At 49.1% G+C, this 19982-nt stretch overlaps 1 protein-coding gene across 5 annotated transcripts in view; it reads left to right on the forward strand.

Annotated features, from left to right (window-relative positions):
• Positions 1-300: 300 nt before the first annotated feature.
• The window catches only part of CTTN (cortactin), a 44592-nt gene continuing 24910 nt past the window's right edge, over positions 301-19982 (forward strand). For 3 of the 5 annotated variants that reach the window (XM_072639417.1, XM_072639418.1, XM_072639420.1), the window contains exons 1-4: positions 304-401; positions 13723-13809; positions 14030-14103; positions 16835-16964. In XM_072639417.1, coding sequence (XP_072495518.1) covers positions 13723-13809; positions 14030-14103; positions 16835-16964 — 291 coding nt within the window. In that variant the 5' untranslated portion in view covers positions 304-401. Of the gene's footprint in view, positions 402-464; positions 554-13722; positions 13810-14029; positions 14104-16834; positions 16965-19982 lie in introns of those variants that run through there. The other 2 variants (XM_072639419.1, XM_072639421.1) reach the window with 2 other exon arrangements.

Raw genomic sequence — 19982 nt, forward strand, 5'->3', positions numbered from 1 at the left:
CCGAATGTGAATTCCAGAATGCCCTGGGAGCCCGAGGGTCCAGGCGTGGGGTGGGATGAGAAATGAAAGAAAGGAAGAAGGGAAGAAAAGGGAGAAGGGAAGGATGAATGAATGGATAGGAACGCTGGGCAGTCCCCTAGGCTCCAAGCTGGGGGGTGATGAGCAGAAAGAAAGAGCAGACCCGAGGGAGACGCGGGGCGCAGGGTGCAGGCCGGGCCGGGCTGGGAGGACTGGCTCCGTTCCTCAGGTGGCTCCTGCGGGCTCCGCATCCCGGGCCCATCCCGGTGCTGACGACACAGGAAGTGTCGCGAGCGGAAACCGCGGCCGGACCGGAGCGGCGGGGAGGGAAGAGGAGGGCAGGGCATCGGTGGTCGCTGGCGAGCGCGGACGCACAGACCGAGGTGAGCGCGCGGAGGCGGGAGATTCTCCACGGACCGGGCGCGGCGCCACACGGGGCAAGGGGCTGCCGGGGAGGCCGACCCGGCTGCGGTTTCGCTAAGAAGTGGCAGCGTCTGGGCTGCTGCGGTTTGTCGTCTGCGGCTTTTTGGCCGAGGTAGAGGGGGGAGGGGACGCTGCTGAGCGTGAATGTGGATGTGGTCGGGTTCGAACTGAGCCCCCACCGCGATCTGGGGTGTAGGTAGGGGTTGTGGTCAGGGAAGGGGGCTGCCCTCCTGCTCCCCCACCCACACACGGGGTACAGTAGGGGACGAGAGCAGGGAGGGCCAGGTAGGAACTGGGTTTGATGAATGTGTGTGCGAGTCCTTGTCCGTGGGACTCAGGCCTCGGTTGCGGGCCGGGCCGGACCGCTCCTACTCGGGCGGTGTAGATAAATGGGTGTGGCGCCTTCCCTAACCCTCGGGCCGCTGCCTCCCAGTCTCTTGTGGTATGTCCGGCAGTCTGGTCACTGGAAAATGCAGCGACCCCTCCCCCTCCAGCCCGAGGGCTTCTGTCTGCGGGATTCCCCTTTCTGGGGGAGGGGTGGATGGGTAGGTTGGGCAGCGGAGGCTTTGTGGCCCGCGTCCGTGCACCACGAGCTTAGAATTCTCTAGGGAAAAGTTCCTCCGTGAAGGTAGGTGGGCTTGGACCTGTGGGATTTTATCGTCTGGTTGGATTGGGAGCTCCTAGGACCAGGGCCAAAGGATTCTTGGCACCCAAGAAAATGGCTTTTTAGCGGAAGGGGGGAGGGTCTGCCTAGGACTACTACTATCTCCTACCTGACCGAACCCACCGCCCAGGTCAGCTGGGGCAGAGCCAGAACACTTGGGTGATCAGCCCACTCTTCCGGGACCTGGCAAAGAGCGAACCCTCTGTGAATAGTACGTCAGATCCAACCCAGGCATTTGGGTTTGGAGTTTCTGCCTTTTCACTCCCTCCCAGTCTCCATGAGTCAGTGCCTCGTGTACTGCCATCGAGCACATCACATTTCTCTCCAAGCTGGTTAGATGTTTGCTGGAGAATCCAAGTATTTCTAGGAGGAGCTACTTGTATCCCAGCAGAAGCTGGGGAGACGATCCCTGCTCTATGTGCGATTGGGAGGGCAGGGTAGGCTCTCTTGGCCTGGACTTGGATGGGGGGAGGGGAAGGTTGTGATATGTCAATTTTTACCAAACCATTGATTTAAAAGATTTTCCAAATAAAGGAATTTCCACCCTTTTTGCACATGCTGGACTGGTTTTGATAGCTGGGAGAATGATAATGGGTCTTGGAATTCCTGTTGTCTGAGAACTGATTGAAGGGAAAAAAGCAGATTCTTGGGGACTGGATGTTTGTCTGCAAGTATCAGGAAGGAAGGAAGGAAGGGATTAAGACTTTTTTTCTTTAAGTTAGTTTGGAATTGCTAAGAGGTAAATGTAGATATCAGAGAACTATCCAGTGTGCTTTTCTCTCTCTGCCTTAAAGCTAGTGCTTATCCTCTGAAATTATCCCAGATATAGGGAGGTAAATGCAGATAGGTAGTAGGTAGGTAGGTAGATGGATGGATGGATGGATGGATGGATGGATGGATGGATGGATGGATGGGTGGATGGATGGAAGGATACCTATATAGATATAGGTAGACATGTAGACACATTCTGTATGTCTCCTCTTCACTCCTGGAACGTTAGGATGGGCTAAGACTGGCACTGGTTTTGCCCGTCTGTATTTCTAGTTTAGCCCAGTTTGGCACACGGTAAGCACTTAGAAAATGCCTACTGCCTGGACAAGTTCCTTTAGGAAGGAGGAGACTCTCCCTCTCTGGAGGAGCTGGGCAGAGCCTGTTTGCTTGTGGGAGATGTTTGGGGGGCTGAGCCAGATGCAGGAAGGCTGATCTATTTGATTCAGCTCAACAAAGTGCTTTTCCTCCACTTCAGGTCTGACCATTTCAGTCCCCTTCTCCATTGCCATAGGCTCCCAGTTTGTCATTTTCGGTCTGTGGAGCCTTGGCTCCAAGTGGCTTTTGCAGGCTCCTCGTCCCCATTCATCCCTAAGCTCTTTACAGCAGAACATTTGATGTGTTCTCTTCCCTCCCCAGCCACCACCCGGCCTTTCACCTGGATTATTACAGCAGCCTCCTCCCTAGTCTCCCTGCCTCCTCTCCTCCCCTCAGTTCTTCCCCCTCAGGAACTTCCTCTGATCTTGTCACACACTCCTGTTCAATCAAGTCAAACCAATGACTGCCAGTGGGGATAAAAAAAAGTCAAAACCAGTCCCTTGTCATTACAATGAACTCCAGGGTTTGCTTGTCTCTAGAGTCCAGGGGTGGGGAACCTGCAGTCTTGAGGCCAAATGTGACCCTCTAGGGCCTCAAGTGCGGCCCTTTGACTGAATATAAACTTCACAGAACAAATCCCCTTCATAAAAGGATTTGTTCTGTAAAACCTGGACTCAGTCAAAGGACTGTACCCGAGGACCTAGAAGGTCTCGAGGCATCAGGTTCCCCACCCCTGTTCTAGACTAATATTCACTCAGCTAGTTGGCATTTAAAGCCCTTGGCAGCCTGCTCCCTTCCTGCCTTTTTTCTTTTTCTATTCTACTCCTCTCTCTGTGTTCTGCAGTCTAGATCCACTGACCTTTTGGCCTTTCCTCACACATGCCATCTATTTCCAATCTCCATGCTTTTCCATGGCTGTTCCCCATGCCTGGCATGTCCTGCCTTTAAGACTCAGCTCAAGTCCTGCCTTTCCCTCAGCATTACCCCCAGTCTGCTGTGATGTACCTAATCTTGGCAGATCTTCTCTCCTGTTAGTATGTGGACTTCTTGAGGGCAGAGGCAGGGCACTCTTACAGTGCCCGGCGCATAGGAAGCCTGACTCTGGGCCACCCGACCTAGGTTTTCTGCTGCCTTTCCTGCCATACCCTGCTGTCTCTTCTCCCTGCCCCCTCAGATTCCACTCAGGCTTTCCCCTCTATATGAGGCCTTGCCTCCCTGCCCAGCCCCCACCTCGCAGCCTCCCTCCCCAACCTACTCTGTATCCATTTGTTATATAATCTGTGTATACTGAGCCATATACGTAAGCTCCTTGATTGACCTTTGCCTTTGTGTACCTAGTACCTACCACAGTACCTAGGATGGAGTAAGCACTTTGTAGATAATTGTGGACAGACTCAACAAAAATTAAATGCCTGCTGTATGCATAGCATGGTGCTTAATGCTGAGGCTATGATACAAAGATAGGTGCCAGAAAAGCCCCTCCCTTCCCAGGGCCACGCAGCCTGAGGCAGCTGGACCACTTTTTGTGGTGAGAGTGCTTTGGTGGGAGATGCACTGGGGGCCCAGGAAGAGTGAGGCCTTGAGCCCGAAAGGATGAGGGGATTCTGACCATCATCGATGTAGAGTACAGGAAGAGGGCTGGGTCACATATAACAATGTCCAGAGTCAGGCTGGCTAGGTGGCATATTGGAGACCCGAGTTCAAGTCCTGCCTCAGATACTAGCTGTGTGACTCCAGGAAAGTCACTTGATTTCTGTTTGCCTCAGTTTTCTTATCTGTAAAATGAGGAGAATAATAGCTCTTACCTCCCTGACTGTTGTGAGGAGCAAATGAAGAACTTTTTAAATGATGCCAGGAGAGAGGGAAAGGCCCAAATAAACCGGGGAGCATCATCGGCCTGAGAGATCCAGAGAGCCCTGAGCCCATCATCCCATGAATGAACCTGGAGGGTTCCTATGAACCCTAGGAAGGGGATGAGTTTTTAACTAGTCAATTATATGACACAAATGTGCGAGGATGGCAGGCTAGGCCTGTAAGGATGGCTCAGTGCCTGCTCAGTTGGGGGTTCATTCAGTTTCCATCCTAGGTCAGGCCCTCTCTCCCCACTCAATCCACCCTCACAGCTGCCCAAGTGACTTTTAGTTTGCTCTTGGTTTTTGAGTAAAGTCTCTCTATCCACCCCCCAGCCCTGCTCTGTTTCCAAATTGGACCACTTCTGCCCTCCTTAGGCAGCTGGTGTCTCCTCTCACCTTCCTAGGGGCTCACCATGTTGGTACTCAAATTAGTGCAACTTCTCTGTAGCCCAGAACTTCCATGCCTTAGTCTTTTCAAGGAGCAGCATGTACAGCCATGCCCAGCCAAGACATTTTCCTCAAGTCTGACCAGGTTACTTTGTTTCTTAGTTGAGATTTTTTCATGCCTCCATTTGGGGTTTGGTTTGCCATTTCCTTCTCCAGGGAAACTGAGGCAAACAGGGTTAGGTGACTTGTTCAGGATCATACACCTAGTAAGTGTCTGAAACTGGATTTGAACTCAGGAAGATGAGTCTTGGTGCTCTATCCACCGTGCCATGTTACTTCTCACTCAAAAACATTCTGTGGCTCCCAGTTTCCTTTAGATTTTACGTTTGACCTGGCTTCCCTTCACTGGCAGATTCTACCTTATTTTGTCCATACACGTATGCACTGTCCAGTTAAACTGGCTTTTTCTCTGCACCTTACGTGAGATATCCAATCTCCTACCTTCATATCTTTGTAACGGCAGTGCCATTCCTGGAAGGCACACCCTCACCTCTCTCAGAGTTCAGCTCCAACATCACCTCCCATGTAAATTCTCTTCTCCCTCACCGCTGGGGCTCTTCTCTTTAACTACCTTGTACTTATTTTAAATTTCTTCTCTGCCTGCTTGTATGTTGGCATGTTGTTTCGCAGATGTGATTGTAATTGGTAGCAGTAATAACTGGCATTGCTATAGTACTTCACAGACATCTCATTTTTCCTCACTGTAACTATGGAGCGAGGTGCTTTGAGCTCATCCTCATTAGGTTAAATGTGCTCCCTCAGTGTCTCTAGCTAAGTGCTGGAGTGGGAACTTTGGGTTTTGTCCCCTGGCCTTGTGCCATGGGGGTTCCTCCCGGAGTGTCCCGTCTGGAGATTGAGTAGTGGCTCGAGCCTGGGCCCGGGTGTAGCGAGGCAGCCACTGGGGGCGTCTCCTGGATGTTGGGAACGCCATTTACCCAAACCTGAGCCGAACTTTTGGTGAAGTATCATCTCTTCTTGTGGAAGAGAGATCTGAAGTAGGTGACAGTGCCTCCCGAGGAAGCCAGAAGTGGTTGGCTGGTTGGCCCCAAAGAGGAATTATTAATTCTTCTGTGTCATCAGTGAAGAGCCCCTCCCCCCCACCCCCCGGGCCCATGCTCGGCTGTGGCCTCTGTCACATGTTTATCAATGACTTGGATAAAGCCATAGCTGACCCAAACATCGAATTTGCAGGAGGCACCGAGCTGGGAGGGAGAGCTGGCATAGTGGGTGAGGGGCAGTCACTAGACGTGAATTTCAGGCCAAACACTGCTAAGTACTGGGACACAGGAGAAGCCCAATGGCTGTTTCTTTAGAAGCTGACATTTGATGTATTCTGACAGGTCGGATCATTGTGCTGAATCTGACAGGACAGATCTTTGGTTCTAGGGACACGGGGCCAGTGCCAGGCTCTGTGTAAGTGCTGCACAGATATTATCTCGCTTGAAAAATGTGAATAAAGTCTTACATTCTCTACAAAAAGCCCAACTTGCCAGGCATGCCATGGGCAACACTTGAATAGACTGGCAGTTGGGAGGCTGGAGTGGACTGAAGACTCAGGAAGCAGTGGACTCTGGCTGTCTCAGGCAGCTTTAATCAGATATAGGTTACAGGAACAGGGAGGGGACAGCCTCCTTGCCCTCCGCCCCTCCAGACCTCGTCTGGGCTGCTCTGTTTGGTTGGGCTCTGGGATGTGCTGGAGATTGTCCAGAGGAGGGCGGCCAGGATAGCGGAGAGCATTGCGTTTATATTTCAGGAGGAGGAGAAGAGGAAGGGTGCTTCCAAAAGGATCCGAGGGGCTGTCCGTCATGTGGAGGCAGTAGCAGATTTGTTCTCTGTTCTCAGGGCAGGACCTAGAGCGCTGGGCAGTGGGGGGAGGGAGATACGGGACGACAGAAGCTGGTTGAGGTTGGAGGACACCCAGATTCTCCTTAGACCATGTCTCACCTCTGTTGCTCATGCTTCCCTGTCCTAGGAGGCCCCCAAGCAGAGGCTGAGTGACCCCTTGTCTGCCCAGCATTCCATTCTCCCTGGGGTATGTATAAAGTCACACTATTCCACACTAATTCACAGTCCCTGCCAGGGATACAGATAAACACTAGCCCACTAATTGGAAGGTAACTTGGCCTAGAACCAGAGCTCCCTGGAGGTGGGGACTGCTGAATAAGAATAATAACTGACAGTTATTCAGCATTTACTGTGTGCCTAGCATAGTGCTGCACACCATAGAGGGGCTTTACATTATCTCATTTGATCTTCCCAGAAACCCTGGGAGGTTGTCTCTTTTGTTCAGTTGTGTCGGACTCTGGGTGACTCTGTTGACTGTCACACCCCAGGCCCTTTTCTCCTCCACCGTCTCCCCAAGTCTTTCCAACCTTGCTTCCATGACACAATCTCATACTTTGCCATCCCCATTTCCTTTTGTCTTCACTCTCACCCAATATCAGGGTCTTTTCCAGTGAATCCTGTTTTCTCATGATGCTGCCAAAGTATTTAAGCTCACCCTGGTGGGTAGGTGCTATTATTATGCCCATTTTACAGTTGGGGAAACCGAGTCAGGCATTGGTTGAGTGACTTGTCCAGGGTCACACAGTTAGTGTCTGAGGCTGGAACTGAACTCGGGTCTCCCTACTCCAGGCACCGTGGCACCCCTTAGCTGCTTCCCTTATCTTCCCAAGTCTCTCTCTGTGCTCCCTCTTTGTGTTTCATCAGTGTCAGCTGTGTTCAGCTGGGCCTCCTCAGTGAGCCTGTAAATTCACCACACATTAGAGTCTAACTCTAACTCTGTCCAGTCTAACCTAGGATAGTGAGGTTGCACATACCCAAGAGACGGGCTGGACCTCCCAAGTAAGCAGAGCCCTTCCCGAGCCATGCAGGGCAGCACTATGGGAGCTTCCAGTCTACTGGAAGCAGTCAGCTGCCCACCTTTTATCTCACCCCTCCAGGGGGAGCGTCAGGCATAGCTTTTTTGAGGAAACTGCTCATGGCCCAGTAGAACTGAGGCGCCAACAAAGCCGGGTGGTCCCCACAGGGACTTTGCCATCACTTTCTCCAGTCATCTTTAATCTCTGTTCTCTCTCTTGGGGGGCATCTGGTGGAGGCTGTTGTAGCATCTAAACCAAGCAGCCTTTAAATATTTATCAAGCACCTACTATGGGCCAGGCCATGTGCTGAGCACTGGGGATACAGCTGGTGACAAAAGGCCATCCCTGCCCTCCAGGAGCTCACAATTAAATGGATGAGACAAGATGCAGACAGACACACAAAGTAACCTACACGTAGAACAAATAGGAAATAATGGACAGAGGAAAGGTGCTAGAGTTAAGAGAACTTCAGAAAGGTTTCTTATCAAAGATGGGATTTTAGTTAAAACTTGAAGGAAGCCAGTAGGTGAGGTTGAGGAGGGAGGGCATTCTGGGCATGAGGCACAGCCAGAGAAAATGTGTGGAGTTGGGAGATGAAAAGTCTTGTTCACACAACAGGCAGGAGGCTGGGGTCACTGGATCAAAAACTAGCTGGTGGGGAGGAACATGTAAGAAGACTGGAAAGGTTGGAGGGGCAGGTGATGAAGAGCTTTAATCATCAAATGGCATTTTGTATTTGATCCTGAAGGCACTAGGGAGCCATGGAATTTACTGAGTTGGGGAGAGAGAGAGAGAGAGACAGAGATGGAGATGGAGATGGAGACAGAGACAGAGATAGAGAGAGAGAGAGAGAGAGAGAGAGAGAGAGAGAGAGAGAGAGAGAGAGAGAGAGAGATGATTGAACCTTCCCTTTGAAGACTGAATGGAGGAGAGAAGACAGACTTGAGGTAGGCAGAATCACCCCCAGGCTATTGCAATAGACAGGAGGTAATAAAGCCTGGACCATAATGTTGCGGATGTCTGAAGAGAAGGGGGCAAATTTAAGAGATGGGGCAGAGAGGACATCAGTGGGCTTTGGCAACAGCTTGGATATGGGCTAGGTCGGGAGCCTAAGGGGCTACGGGGAGGGGATTGCCCTCGATTGTAATAGGGAAGATAGGAGGAGGAAAGGTTGGGAAGAAAAGATCACAAGTTTTGTTTGGAACACGTTGAGTTGAAGGTGTCTGCTGGACATGCCAGACGAGATGTCTGACAGGCAGGTGGTGGGTGAGGTTAGAGGTCAGCAGAGAGGCTGGGGCAGGATTGGGAGCCCTGAGAGTCATCAGCCTGGAGATGGTCATTAAATCCAGGGGAGCTGATGAGCTCATCCGGTGAGGTCACGTAGAGGGAGAGAAGGGAACCGCTTGTGGTTTGTGGCCAGGGCCTCCAGACCGGTTTCTGTTTCTTGGTTCCTCAGTTTCCCAGCTTCTTGGTTTCTTGGCTTCTCAGTCCAGTAACTTTACCCTTGTCATTATCTATTCAGCTTCTTGTCTTCCAAGGCTGCAGCCTGGGCACAACAACTAGTTATTTGTCAGGAGTAGAGGTTCTTTTCCCCCTCAAACCAGAGCACGATCATTTGATCCCTTGCTTCTCGCCTGCTTTTCAGCTAGCCCTCTTTGCTTTAAATCCTCAGGAGGAGACTCATATTATAGTAATATTAACATAATGAACAGAAAAATGGAACTCTGTTTTCTCCAACTTGGAGCAGTCCCCCAGAGGCTTATTCTGACAGCTGAGCCAGTGACCAGGCATTTCCTGTTCGTGTGTGTGTGTGTGTGTGTGTGTGTGTGTGTGTGTGATGGGGGTTGGGGTGGGCAGGGAGGGCAGGAGGAGGGGAGGGCATTCCTAGGCTGCAGCTCAATATTCTCTTTCCTTTTACCTGGGCTCTGAGCTCCAGGTGAGTTTCTGTGGTTCTGCCCAATGGTAAACCTTGCAGGTCTCTTTTTGGACTTAGTGACCTGATTAATAAGATTGGAGGATGCCAGCTCGCCAGGATCAGTCAGTGATAGCTTACAAAGGAGCCCTTCCAGAGTGTCTGGGGAGGGCTGTGGCCTCCCTGAGCTCTCCCTATTGGCTTTTTTGCAGATGGTTTCATTTCCAGATTTCTGCACATTTCCTGGTGGGTTACATAAGTGTTTGGAGTCCTTCGTCCTCAGCTAGGAACAAAGGTTTGTCGGTCACATGAGTGTTTGGCTCTCCCTCCACTTTCCCTTTTTCGAATTTATACAACACTGAGGTTTGCAGAATACTTGACATGCATTCTCTTTTTTGGTCTCCACAGCAATCCTGGGAGGTCAATGCTGTTGTTACCCCATTTTACAGATAGGGAAATTGAGGCTCACGTGGAGCCTTGCCTGAGGTCATACAATTGGGAAGCGTTTGAGGTGGGATTTGAACTCAGGTCTTCCTGACTCCAAGTCCAGCACTATCTACTGCACCAAAGAGATGCATAGCTTTGGGGACACAGAGATGAGTAAAAAAGAGTTTTCCTACATTCAGAAAGCTGGCATTCTATTCTAGTAGGAGAGCTGGAAGAGGGCAGGAGGGATGAGAACTTAAAAGGGGGTGGAGAAGCCCCTAGAGAGGGGAGGGAGGTGAGCATGGATGGCCTGGCTGGCCTCTTGAAATGATGGGCTACCCCTGGCATTCACCCACTTTAACCTCAAACTTTACGAGGAAACTGAGGCCCAGGGAAGTGAGTCTATGGTTTTGACTATGGTTCTCATGACCAGTGAGTGTCAGGATATGAACCCAGGTCTTCTTGCTTCCAGTTTCTTCCCTCTGATCACTAACCAAGCCCTGACAGTATCATCCCTTGAAAAGACAGTTGCCGCACAGTCTCACAGCTTTTCAGCATGAGGAGTACTTTGTATTGCTTCATTTTGGGCCTTGATTTCTCTGACTAGTTGGATGCTTTGAGTTATTCCAGGTCCCTCGAGGCCAGCATGGAGTGGGTCAGTCCTTCCTTGGAAGCCCCATGGTTCCCTGAGCTCACCCAGTTTGGGAAAAATGAGACTCAGTGGCTTCTAGCTGTTATCTTGAGGGTTGCTTTTGCTGGAGATGTGAGTGGGGTTGTTTTTAAACGATCTTCTGAACGGGGTGTCTCCATTTGGATTTTTTGAGTTCCCTGAGATGTCAGTAAACATGAATGCACAGCCATGGCTTTATGACCTCTCCTCACTTGATTGTTTGGGTCTGAGTTTTCCAATAGATAATTCAGTGACTCTTTTTGGAAACGACATTTTCGGCTGCTTTGCATTTGGGGCAGTTTCATTTTCTACAGTAGAAAGTCTTCCGTTTGTGGCATCTATCAATTTTTTGAAATTTTGAAATGGCATTCTCCAGTTGGAGCAGCTGGGTGGTGCAGTGGATACAGCACCAGTGCAGGAGTTAGGAGGACCTGAGTTCAAATCTCACCTCAGACACTTGACACTCACTAGCTGTGTGAGTGACTTTCCTGGGTCATCTCCAGTCATCCTGATGAATATCTGGTCACTGGATTCAAATGGCTCTGGAGGAGAAGTGAGGTTGGTGACCTACACAGCCCTCCCTCACTCAAACAAGAACATCCCTTGGAATCTCTTGTGTGCCTGCTTCTTTCATTTATAGTTTCTGGTATCTTTACTGACTCGGTTGCTCCACAGTATTTTTTGGTAACTTGATTTCAAAAACATGGTAGACTTCTATTAATACTGAGCATAGCTCTCTCACATCACCCTGCTCCCTTAACAATTTTTGTATCAGTTGGAAGGGACCTTCGAAGTAAGGCCGGTGAAGTCCAGCGAGGGGAAGGTAATGGACCATGGTCCTTTAGGTAGAAGGAGGCAGAGCCAGGATGTTATGACCCCTCACACCCTCTCCAGCCCAGCCAAATTAGTTTGCCAGCTGCCAGCTCCCCACATGAGACTTTCCACTCCTGCTCACTCCCATGGCCAGAATTGGTAGCATCATAGCTTTAGAGTAGGAAGGGACCTTTGAGGTCATTGAATCCGAACTCCTTGCTTTGTAGAGGAGGAAACTGAGGCTCAGAGAACTTAAGGGTCTTAAACCCTTAGTTAGAAAATCTGAAGCAGGATTTGATCCCAGGTCTTTGTGACTCCAAGTCTCCATTACACCATGCTGCCACCGCCACTCCCCTTCCTCTCCCTCCCTGCCCAGATTCCTTCAGAGCACAGCAGGGGATGCCACCTCCGCCAATTCTCCCAGTTATTGTGACTCTCTTTCCCTTGAAATCAGTTTATCTTGTCTTGTTCGCCTTGAATATAAGCCTTGGAAGGCCCCGACCGACTAGTTTGTGTCTTTGTATTTGGGCTTAGCACAGTGCATGGCACGTAGTAGGCTCTCTAAGTATTAACTGAATGAAATAGGATAGAACGTTAATGGTGTTTTGGGTTGTCTTTGCTTTCCCCACTTCTAAGATGATGGCTAGTTTTTATATTCTTGTATATAGCTCTTTCTTGTTTGGTGTTTTGTTTTGTTTTTGAGTGGCGGTATTCCCCCCTTCCCCCCCCCCCCCCCCCACCGCCCCCAGCTCCCTTTAGCTCCAGATTGGGTTGGAGCTTTTGGGTGAGGTGATTTCTGTGGCCAGTCAACAAACACTTATTAAGCACTTACTTAGTGTCAGGAGAGTAGGGAAGGGCTGAGAGCCTCTTGGGCAGAGCCCAAGGGTGAACTTTTGACAGTGCAGGAAGGAATGGGTGGCTGTCTGCATTGATCTAAAAACCAGTTGAGTCTCTTAGAGTACACACCAAACTCTGTGCTGGGAATGGAAAGGAAAAATCTATGGTGATACAAAGACTGGGGACCTCCCAGCTCTAAGTCTTGTTGGAAAGCCATGAGGGAGTGCTTGAAAATCTTGGTGCCTCTTCCTAAGAAGAACCAGGTTTGGGCAAATTCCTGATTGCCTCCCCTGACCAGCCTGGCCTCAGAGGATGTTCTTGCAGTATGCAAACCTGGTACTTGATTTCCCTTTGGTGCTCTGCTCTTGGACTTGGACCTGTCCATGGTTGGAGCGGACTGGCTAGGCAGAGCACATAATAGGTCCACTGGCCTTTTTGACTGTGTGTCAGGTCTGAGAACTCTGTTGGCATGCCAGAGAGCATGCCAAGGGTAAAGGACTCAGCCTCAGACACCCAAATGGAACTTTGAGTGAATTTCAATAAAACATTGTCAATCACTTTCCATTCTTTGTCATCTTTTTTCAGTGGTTTTGCAAAAAGGTTAAGTTCCTTTCTTTTATTTCTTTTTTTAAAGTCCCTTTTGTATTCTGTCTCATAAATTGTGGTTTTTTGGGGAGGATTTTTCGTGATGAGGTTGTGCCTTTTGTAGATTCTTTCAAAATCACTTTGTTGGCATCAGATTTTTTTTTCATAAATATGAAATAAAAACCTTTAGTTGTATAAGCCTCAGGAATGTCTGATCACAGGTGAATTAAATGTTTTATCTAGGACATGTTCCCCCAAAAGGCTAATGTGTATCAGTCTTTCTGGAGCATTTCCTGTACTTCAAGAGTGCCAGTGCGGCCTTGAAAAGACAGCTGGAGTCCTCCCTCCCAGCATTTGCTGCCTCAGTGACCCATGGGCCAGTCTCCACACCTTACCATCATTCTCTGTTGAAAGGAGGCCATGAAGTCCTCCTAGTGCTCCAGGAGTGGGGATCCCGACTGGGTGTGATCTCACTTGACTGCCCTGAGAGAGCTTGGTGTCAGAAGCAGTGACTCCTCTTCACTGCTAACCTGAATCCTGGCCTAGGTTACCCCAAGAAGTTTAGGGTGTGAACGAATGATGAAATAAGTGCACTCTTGTGCATTCCCCACTGAAATGGAGCCAGAAATTCCTCCTAGCACTCATATAAATCCAGGAGACAAAAAACAGTGTTCAGCTGCAGCCTGAATTTGAGGTGGCCAGGAAGTGTAATGGGTAGAGCACTGGGCTTATAGTTAGGAGGATCTGAGTTTGAATCCTCCCTGAGGCACTGACCAATTAGTGTCAGCTGGGTGACCCTCCCTGGTCCAGCTACTTCATTTCAGCCTGTTTCCTCATCTGCCAGTAGTTGTGGCAGTTACATCCCAGGGTTGTTGTGAGAGCTTTGGGCCCCTAGAAGGACCGCCTCCATGGCAGCTGTCGTCATTATAATCATCGTCATTGGCTGGAGAAGTTGCCGGCGTGTAACCCAAGTGTGGAGGGGATCTGGATTTTGTAGAATTGACTCGGCTGTATGTAATTCAGCCTTTCTATGACTGCGGGGATGGTTTTCATCCAGAGTCTGCTCTGCCTCGGTTGTGACCGTCCATTTCTCAATTGCTCTAATGAGCCGCTGTGTGATCTTTCAGATGTGGAAAGCTTCAGCAGGACATTCTATATCTGTCAGCAAGGAGGATGAGGGCTCTGATGACTGGGAAACAGATCCGGATTTTGTGGTAGGACTTTCCAGCTGGTTCATTTTCTTATTTTCTTATTTTTCCTTAAATTTACAAGTCTCCAATTTTTAAAAAATATATAAATTTATATTACATATATAGATATCTATGTATAGATGTATACATACATATACACATGTACATATATATTGTATATATACACTCTGTCTCTATGAAAAGGCTACTGAGATTTAGCCTTCTCCTATTTGTTTCTTTGCAGAATGACGTCAGTGAGAAAGAGCAAAGATGGGGTGCCAAGACGGTGCAGGGGTCCGGGCACCAGGAGCACATCAAGTAAGGGGCGTAGGGCTCTCTGCTTCTGTCCTGACCATGCTGAGGACGCAGGGCTCTAGCATTCTCAGGCTTGTGGTACGGTGGCCTGGCTTAATCATTAATCCCTTGTGTGCAGCACAAACTACATCCCAGATACCTGCTCAGTACAGAACCACCCCTGGGGAGCCCTGGTGTGTGGCTGTCGATCTAGGGTGTTTCCTTGTCAAATCCCTATTTCTGTACCCTGCTGAGCTTGCCTGGCCTTCCCCAGGAGGAAGGAAATGCCTAAGAGATGGCTTTGTCACTGAGACCCAGTGGAACTTTGCCCTTTTGAGTTCCTCAGCCAAGCCCACCTCAGTGGGTGGAGCCCAGGCCTTGGTCCCCTGTGCCTGGACAGGACTCTGCAGGTCAGAAGACAGACTGACATGTGCCTCTGTTTGTCATTCAGCTGTGGAGGCCACTTGTTTTCAGAGAAATGAAGAAAGCAGGTCCTTCAGAAAAGCCGAACATTTCAATTCCAGACCTGTTTCCATGAAACATCTGAAGCCCACATTCTCAGATTCCAAGAGCAAGGTCACTAAATACATTAGATTAGAGAAAGCGTCTATTAAATACTAGATTAGAGAAAGCATTTATTAAATATCTACTGTGTTCCTGGCACTCTGCTAAGAGGTGAAATACAAATAAAAGCCCAGAGCAGACTGGCTCTGCCTGCCCTCAAGGAGGTTACATCCTAATGGACAAGATAACCTCCCTGGGACCTGGGAGAAGGGGCCGGGGGGAAGGTAGGGAAGGTGGGGAAGGACACCTCAGAGTCAGGAGAGTCCAACAGAGTCAGAGCTGCAGCAGTAGGGCTGGGTGTTGGCACTTCCTCATAGGGAGAAGCTTACCAAAGGGAGGAGACCTCTGGGAAGGCTTCTTAGCTTCCTGGAAAGAGGGATGTCTTGATTCCCGCACCTATATAATCAAGTGGATGTTTTTCCCGGGGAAGAGCTAGGGGCAGAGTTGACCTCCTGGTGGCAAAGATGCTTATCTCAGAAACCTGTTGGTCATCTCCTCCTGGGCCCTCCCCACCTGGATCCCCAGCTCTAGCCTGCCCTTGAGTCCACCCCCCTGGACCAGCTGTGAAACCTCTCAGTTCCTGAGCTGGCTGGCACTGAAGGCCGGCTACCCTAGGACTCCAACAGGGACCAGCTTGGTCTTCTCCAGTAGACCTGGGCCATTTCCTCATTTGGTCAGATTAGTTGTATTTCCTTTCCTGATCCCCTGCCCTCTGTGGGAAAGAGAATTAGCAGAGTGAAGGTCTGTAGGATAGAACCTTCAGGGTCCCTGCCCTGTCTTGGGCTTCTTAGATAGAGCTCATCATTAGGTATTTTGGGCTGGGGGACAGGATGGGGCATCTAGGAACAGTTCTTTTCTGGACCTTGTAGAGTCTTAGGACTAGACTATCATGGCAACAAGTAAGAAATATTCACAAAGTACCTACTGTGGGGACACAAGGAGAGCTGGGCCAGGTATCTTGTCCCCCTCTTTCCAGAGTGCCTGGCATCAGGGCAAGTACACACCGGCTGAGTCCTGGGAGCTCTTCCCCCAGGGTCTAGGGCCACACCTTTCAGCCCTGGGCAGCCTCCGGGCAGCTGGCTACCAGTCCTCAGAAACCCTGTTGAGGATGGAAAGTTAGAAGGCAGTTTCCAGGGACTGCTGCAGAATCATCTAGGGACATGGGGAAAATGGGCCCATTGGCCAAATAAAAATAACTCATTTATGCCAGTATTCAAGGAGAGCCCGTTAGGTGCAAATCACTCTGCTGGGGGCTAGAGATGCAAAGATGAAGACAACTGGGCCCCCTCCCAGCCTTCTCCAGGTGTGGCTTTCACACAAAGTAGTGTGAGCCAAGGTGGATTGTGAGCAGGACCAAGAGACAGACACAGAGTACTTCAGGAATGAATAAATGAATGAATTAAAAACGAGCATTTCATTCGTTTACCCACAGAGTGTCAGGAAAAATGAGGGGAAAGAGAGCTTTTCTAGCACTTGGCACAGTGCTGGGCACATAGTAGGTGCTTCTTAACTTGACTTGATTTCCGACTTGGGGGAATAGAGAAGTTTTGTTTATAATAGATCATTTTTTATTTGTGAAAACTTGAAAAAAAATGATTTTCCTTTTCCACTTCCATTTCAGGGATTGAACCCATAATGAGGATGAGCACAGTGCTTGGCACACAGTAGACACTTTTAATAAATGTTGATTGAATTGGATTGGTTAGTTCAGTCAAAGCGTGTACCCACTGTCTGAGTGCTTCCTGGCTCTAGCATATTCCACGCAGTCTGGTTTATGACGTGGATTTTCTGTGAATGATGGGAATCCACAGGGTTGCTGGACCATGGCCAATTGGTTCCATAGACTTCCTCATTCTTCTCTCTTCCCCTTAGTCACAAGCCTGCAAGTGCACTGCTATAACCCAGAGTCAGACGTGAGAACAAATGGAGAAATCTTTTGTCCCCTAGAATGGGATAGAGGTGTCGCCTTTTGGCTCCAGGCATTTTTCTCTCCATGATCTCATTTTCTCTACAAGAGGAAAGTGTCATTGGACCTTTGGCATGCCTGAGATAGGTGCAATCTTTAATAGTTTAATAGTTTATAGGAGATTAAGAGGGTAGACTGCATCCCTTGTCTAGGGGGAAGGGAGAAATGGGAGAAAAGCTTTGCTCTGTTCCAGAGGTATGTGATTTTTCCACGCTTTTATTTCAGCATACACAAGCTAAGAGAGAACGTTTTTCAAGAACATCAGACCCTTAAGGAGAAAGAGCTGGAGACAGGACCCAAAGCATCCCATGGCTATGGAGGAAAATTTGGTGTCGAGCAGGACAGAATGGATAAAGTAAGTTGGAAGGTGCCCGGTTCAGCCAAACCTCTATATAAAATGGCAGTGTTTGAACAGCGGATATCTCTTTGCTTCGACCCAATCAGCTGAAAACTCAGGATGAGAATGATGTGAACGGATGCGAGATCAACCTAGAAACACTTGGCTCTCTAGAATTGAAATTTGATTGTAGGTCTCTTATTCATCTACCCCAAATGACTTTCACGGAAATCCATGGCGTGGCCAATCACATTCATGGTTGGGGCAGACTGGGGTCTTTGCCATAGTCTTTGATAGAAGTTCTTAACCTTTGTTGCATTCTGGACCTTCTTGGCAGACCATAGGTGAATTCTATTGGCCCCTTCTCAGAATAACAGGTCCAAATATATCCAGTAAAATACACAAGATTACAATGGAGCTGAGGGAAGGGATAAGTATCTGGTGCTAATTCTGTGCATGGGCCTGGGCATCAGCCAGGATTGGCAGAGGCAGCCAGTCTTGCCTGCCCTGGCTGCCAGCCTGAAATACACAAAGTCCAGACCACCATGTTGATGGGACAGTTGCCAAATTTGGCCCAAAGCCTAGCAAAGTTTCCTCAAATCTTAAGTAAACTTGAAAGACTGAAGGTATAGCCTGTACTAGGTGGAATCTCTACTGAGAGGCTGAGGTTGAAATAAATATTTTTAGAGCTTGTGGGCAGATCCTTATTCAAGCGATCGTTTCTAACTTTAAGCAACAGCTAAGGGAAGTCTTTGACTCTACGACGTCAGCTCCCGTCTGTTTCTTTTGACAGTCCTTTGCCTCTTTCCTCCCAGATAATTTTAGACACTGTGGGGGTTTGTTTTGAGGGGAAGGTGGGAGACAACAGGCTTGTTGTGCTACTAGTGTGGTCATTCTCTGCATTGTTCACAGAACTTAGAGTTGACTGGTTTCTGGGTCTTCTTGGGCACGTTGACTTGGTGCCTGGCTGTCTTCTTGCCCTGGATGGAGGCTAAAGAACCAGCTGATGAGCTGGCTCTTGTGTAATGACATTTTTTTTGCTTTGTGCATAGGTTGGCTTAGACGTTTGACTTGGGCAACAGGATGACACTGTGGTCATGGGTGGGGGGTCACACCTGCTTTATAGTCTGTTGGAAAAAGATGTTCGTCCCAAATTAGTCATGAATTGGCACGAAAACCACCATCAGACTGGAGAGAATGGTTTTTGTCACTTATCTCTCTGCCTCAGGGAGCTTTGTGGGAGCAAAGTCAAGGGAAGTGGTAAGCAGGAGGTTTCTGGACTATCATCCCATGTGGAGAGAGGAGAGAAGGGAGGGCCAGCCCCATTTTGATGAGTTGGGTTTGGGTCTCACCAGGTCAGAAATTGTTTCCCATCATGCCTTGGAGTCAGGCAGAGCTCTTCTTGTAAGGGGCTTAGTGTGGAAGTTAGACCCTGAACTCTTCTTGGAAACATTGTGATAGGGAAGGAACTGAAGACCTGCCTGGTGCTGAACTCCATCAGTGATCCATGTTCAGGGCAGTCATTGTTCCCACACCATCTGACAAGGGAACATCAGCTTCTTTCACTTGTCTCTTCAGGTTTGAGTTAGAGGCCAGACAATGTTTATTAGGGGACAGAACACACCAGAGTAGGGATTTTGGTGTTATTAATCATTAGTGTAAGGGTGGCCATGACCTATAGTGGAAGCCATTGGGGCCCACAGGATGGCTGTGGCCCAGAGGGTTCCTTGTACTGGATACAAAGTGCCTGGTGCTAGGAGCCAGATTCTCCATGTCTTTCCCTTACACCACTGGGTACCAGGGCTATTGGGATAGGATGGATTTAGGAATTATTTTTGTTGCCTTTGTATCCCCAAGCCAGGCTGGGTTACGATGATGCATTGTAGGGAGGGTGAGGTCAGTTTTTGTTTTTCTCTTTCCCTTTCTCCTGTTCCCCTGGTCCCAGAGAAGGTAGGTCAGGGTTCGGACCAGTAATTGCCATTTGTAGAGGATGTGAACCCATTTTGCCAAAACTTCTGCAGATGGGACATACCCTTTAATGTGAAAAATTAAAAAGAAAATTAAAAGCCTGTTCTGTCCCAACGAATTCCATCCCCTACTCTGCTCAAATGCGGCTTCTACTCCGAGAGATAAAGAACCTGGAAGGAGGTGGTAAACATACCCCCAGGAGTCAGGAAGGCTCCTTACTGAGGTCACAGCACGATCTGGGAGAGGAGCTGTGGAGAAATGGGCAACAGGGGAAACCAAGGCAGCTCTGGCTAACTGGGATGGTTTTCTCCCTTTTGTGAAATGTTTTGTCGATGCTCAAAGAAACCAAAAACTGCCAGTGACTGTTCCCTCTTCCCTTCCCTGTGCCCCCCAGATCTCTTACTGAATGCTTTAAATGATTGTAAGTAGTCCCTAGGCTGACAGGAAATGGGGTGCCTCTGGTAATGATTAGTCTCCTGCATCTCTGCTTCAGCAAGGAGGGAGCTGATACGGAACCCAGCGCAGTTTGGCTGCTACACTGCTTAGAGCTCAAGAGCTGTCAAGGACCCTCGAGTTCACCTAGTCCAATCCCCTCTCGCTACAAAGAAGCAAACTGAGCCTTGGAAAGGTGATATCACCGTAGACCAGGGCCATTTGTGCACAGGACACCCATGACAGGGCAAAGCCGAGAGTGCATTAGATGACTGGAGAGTCCTGGGTCATCAGCTGTTTCTAAGGCAGTAACGTTGACTTTGGGAGCTTACATTGGTGCCCCGGAGCTTTGCTCTCTTGCGGGAGCTCATGCCTGGTCAAACCGCAGAACAGAGTGAGTCCTGCTCCACAAGCCCATTGCTGGAAATATGCCTTTGATACTTTGGAAGCATGAGCAGGAATGACGAGGGGGCAAAGGAAGTGTCTGGTAGGAACAGGGACAATTGAGACTAGGATTAAGTTCCAGTCACCACACCTTTGTAAGAGTCTAGAAAACTTCCAGAACTTGGCACTCATCCTGCCAAGGTTTATGTTAGAAGTCAGAGTATAATGTAATATTAATATGAAAATCTTCCA

The sequence above is a fragment of the Notamacropus eugenii genome, chromosome 2 (assembly GCF_028372415.1).
Source record: "Notamacropus eugenii isolate mMacEug1 chromosome 2, mMacEug1.pri_v2, whole genome shotgun sequence".
Taxonomy (NCBI): Eukaryota; Metazoa; Chordata; class Mammalia; order Diprotodontia; family Macropodidae; genus Notamacropus; species Notamacropus eugenii.